At 44.6% G+C, this 3060-nt stretch overlaps 1 protein-coding gene across 1 annotated transcript; it reads right to left on the bottom strand.

The window, feature by feature from the left end:
* Nucleotides 1–314: 314 nt before the first annotated feature.
* On the bottom strand, nucleotides 315–1268 carry LOC125111834 (olfactory receptor 52M1-like). Its single transcript, XM_047753951.1, has one exon. The coding sequence runs from the start codon at nucleotides 1266–1268 to the stop codon at nucleotides 315–317; it is 954 nt and encodes a 317-aa protein (XP_047609907.1).
* Between the last annotated feature and the right edge of the window lie 1792 nt (nucleotides 1269–3060).

Genomic DNA, 3060 nt, shown 5'->3' with positions numbered 1-3060 from the left:
CAAAAGTCAGATATAAGTGATCCTACTTCTGTAGTCTGTAGGCTTGTGTGTATTGGGCTTAGTTTTATCAAGTCAAATAGGAAAAGGGATATTGTACAAAAATCAATCCCTGATTATGCCTTGGAAGTACTTCAGATATTTCTCTTTTCAGGAAGTCCATGGTCAAATGGAATAGGTTCTAGCATTCCTCTTAGACTCTCATCTCCACATCTCAGATAAGACCTGGTTGCGTGGGTCCTGTTTCATTGGCTTCCCTGTGCAGAGACTTTTCCTGTCATCCCTAAATATATGTGTGGCCCATAGATGCCAAACAGTCACCTGGGTTGAGACCCTGCCTTAAGAATGTGGAGAAGTCTCTCTCGAATTTGTCTGGTGCGGACAGCGTAGACCACTGGGTTGAGGATGGGTGGGATGAGGAGGTAAAAGTTGGCCAAAAGGATATGGACATGGGGAGGCATGTGATGGCCAAAGCGGTGAGCGAGAGAGGAGACGGCAATGGGGATGTAGAAGACGAGAATAGCACAGATGTGAGAACTGCATGTCCCTAGGGTTTTGAGCCTGGCCTCAGGGGTGGACAGCCTCATTACTGCCCTAAAAATCATCACATAGGAGGTGGAGATGGCTAGGGAATCCAGGATCAAGACCAGAAAGCCAATTCCCATCCCGTATAAGTTGTTGATGGTTGTGTCACCACATGCCAAGGTGACCACAGCCATGTGCTCACAGTAGGAGTGGGCAATGATTTGGGCCCGGTAAAGGGGCAGCCTCAGGCGGATCATCAGAGGAAGGGGTCCAATGTAGAGTACCCCCCGGAGGAGGGCAGCCAGGCCCAAACGTCCCACCATTGCACGGGTGAGCACCGAGGCGTGGTGGAGTGGCTCACAGATGGCCACATAGCGATCAAAAGCCATGGCAAGGAAGATGCCTGACGCAACAGTCGCAAAGCAGTGGATAAAGAACATCTGGGCCAAGCAAGCCTCCAGGTCAATGCGGCGGGCACCAAACCAGAAGATGGCTAGCAGTTTGGGCATGGTAGAGGTTGACAGGACCAAGTCGCTGACAGCCAGCATGCACAGGAAAAAGTACATGGGCTGGTGCAGGCCACGCTCCACCTTCACCACGGCCAGGATGGTCACGTTCCCCACCACAGCCAGCAGGTACATAGAGCTGAAGGGGATGGAGAGCCAGAGGTGCAGGGACTCCAGTCCTGGGATGCCGGTAAGCCGAAAAGAGGTAGGTACCAAGCAGGCATTATTAGACATGAACATGTTTGAGGGTGTAGCGTATCTAGGGGACAGGAACTCTTTTAGCTTTTAGATTTTTACTCCTATGATAGATTCTGCCTCTGGAGACTGTAGACTACAGGAATCTTACTTCCATCCTGGGTAAACTCCAGGGACCTATAATAAAGAAGAACTCTGAATGCTTACTTGAAAAGGGACCTATTACATATTGTATAAAAGAGTCTTTGTATGAAAGCACCCACTGGTAAATGCAGAAACAGCCATGCTTGCGATTTCTGCTGCTAAATTGATCTCTTTTTGTATAGAGGTCTCCCAAACTGTTCATACCCTTTGATCTGGTAATTTTGGGAAACATTTCCTAAAGGAAATAGAAGATATAAAGTTCTGTGTGCAATAATTCAATGCTCAGCATCTGCATATGCTTCCCTTATCACTATAAAGAGTAATATCAATAAGATTGATTAGATATTTGCAATTTGATTTTATATTGAAAATTCAGAGGCAGTGTGTTAAAAAATAAAGCATTCTTTAAATCATAGTACTTCAATGAATTATGTTTCTAACCTTTTTTAGAGCTATGTATTTACCTGGTAAAAAGTTTACCTCATATTAAGTGAGGGGATGGCAGGAGGTAGGTTAAAATATAGTTTCATTAACCCATTTGTCATATAGGAATATACCTTGGATATGAAAACACATTTTTAATTTTCTTCCTTTCGTGTATGGTGTATTGTTTTGGAAAGTAGTTAAAAGCTTTAAAAATCTTATAAAATTAAAAATCTTATAAGGGGAGAATTTACCAAGGAAAGTATACTAATGAGGTACAACTCTTTTTTCTTTATGGTTTTACAGTAGTTTGGCCAGATTGTCAAACCAAGTTGACTTCTTTAGAATATTAGGTCCAAGCCAAGTATCTTTTAGAGAAAAAGATCCCACTTATGGTTGCCCGGATCTCATGTTGGAAAGACGAAGGGCAGTTTTCCTCATGGAAGCTTTGCTCTCAGAGCAGGCTCAAGATTTCTGAGAACCTGGGCATCTGTAATTTGAGATGGGTAAAAGATGGGGTACATGTTTTTATGAGCAGATCTCTCTGGGCATTCACCCATTATCTGAAGAAAGCTCTTCTTGCTCTGTGTTCTTTGAAGAGACAAGGAGGTCAGCACTGGATCAGTCTCTTGCTTGTAAAGGCCTCACCCCCTTCGTGCTCTCCTGCCCTTCAGGTGCCTGTAAGAATCCAGCCATGGCTCTTACTGCTTCACATCCTCAGGGTTCAGGGCCTGGGGGCATGCCCTCCTCATGTTTCCCATCAGATTCTCACCAGACTCCCCATGCTCACGTCATGGCGACATGGCGACTTTCTCCACACAGCCATGTTGTACTTGCTATGCGGTCTATCACCTTCTTGGTCTTTACCCAGGAAAAATCCCCCTGTCCTTCAGGGCCAGCTCAGACCATCCCTCCTCTACAAAGCCTTCTTTGATATCTTCAGTCTGTACCAGAGATGATGGGTAAGTAGTCACTGAATTCCCCTTAATTGTCTCAAGTCCATATGCATTTCACATTCATGTCTAAAACATAAATGGACTTATTCACTATGGCTAAGAAATGCCCCTGTGTAACTTCACGGATTCACACAATTCAGGCTCCAACAAACCGTTTTAGGTTTTTCTTACGAGCTTGCTTATTTCTGGGTCAGGAATTGGCTGGGTGTGCAAAGAAAGACAAAAGTTCTGTGAACTTTCCCATAGTTTGCAAGTGCTTCTTTTACATTGACTCTGACTTTGGCAGTTCTGCAAGTCTGACCACTTGTGAAGTT

The sequence above is a fragment of the Phacochoerus africanus genome, chromosome 11 (genome assembly GCF_016906955.1).
Source record: "Phacochoerus africanus isolate WHEZ1 chromosome 11, ROS_Pafr_v1, whole genome shotgun sequence".
NCBI classification, from domain to species: Eukaryota; Metazoa; Chordata; class Mammalia; order Artiodactyla; family Suidae; genus Phacochoerus; species Phacochoerus africanus.
This window is presented reverse-complemented; position numbering and strand designations above follow the sequence as displayed.

Coding starts and splice junctions, on each gene's coding strand:
- LOC125111834 (XM_047753951.1), bottom strand. CDS start 1,268: ATGTTCATGTCTAATAATGCCTGCTTGGTACCTACCTCTTTTCGGCTT.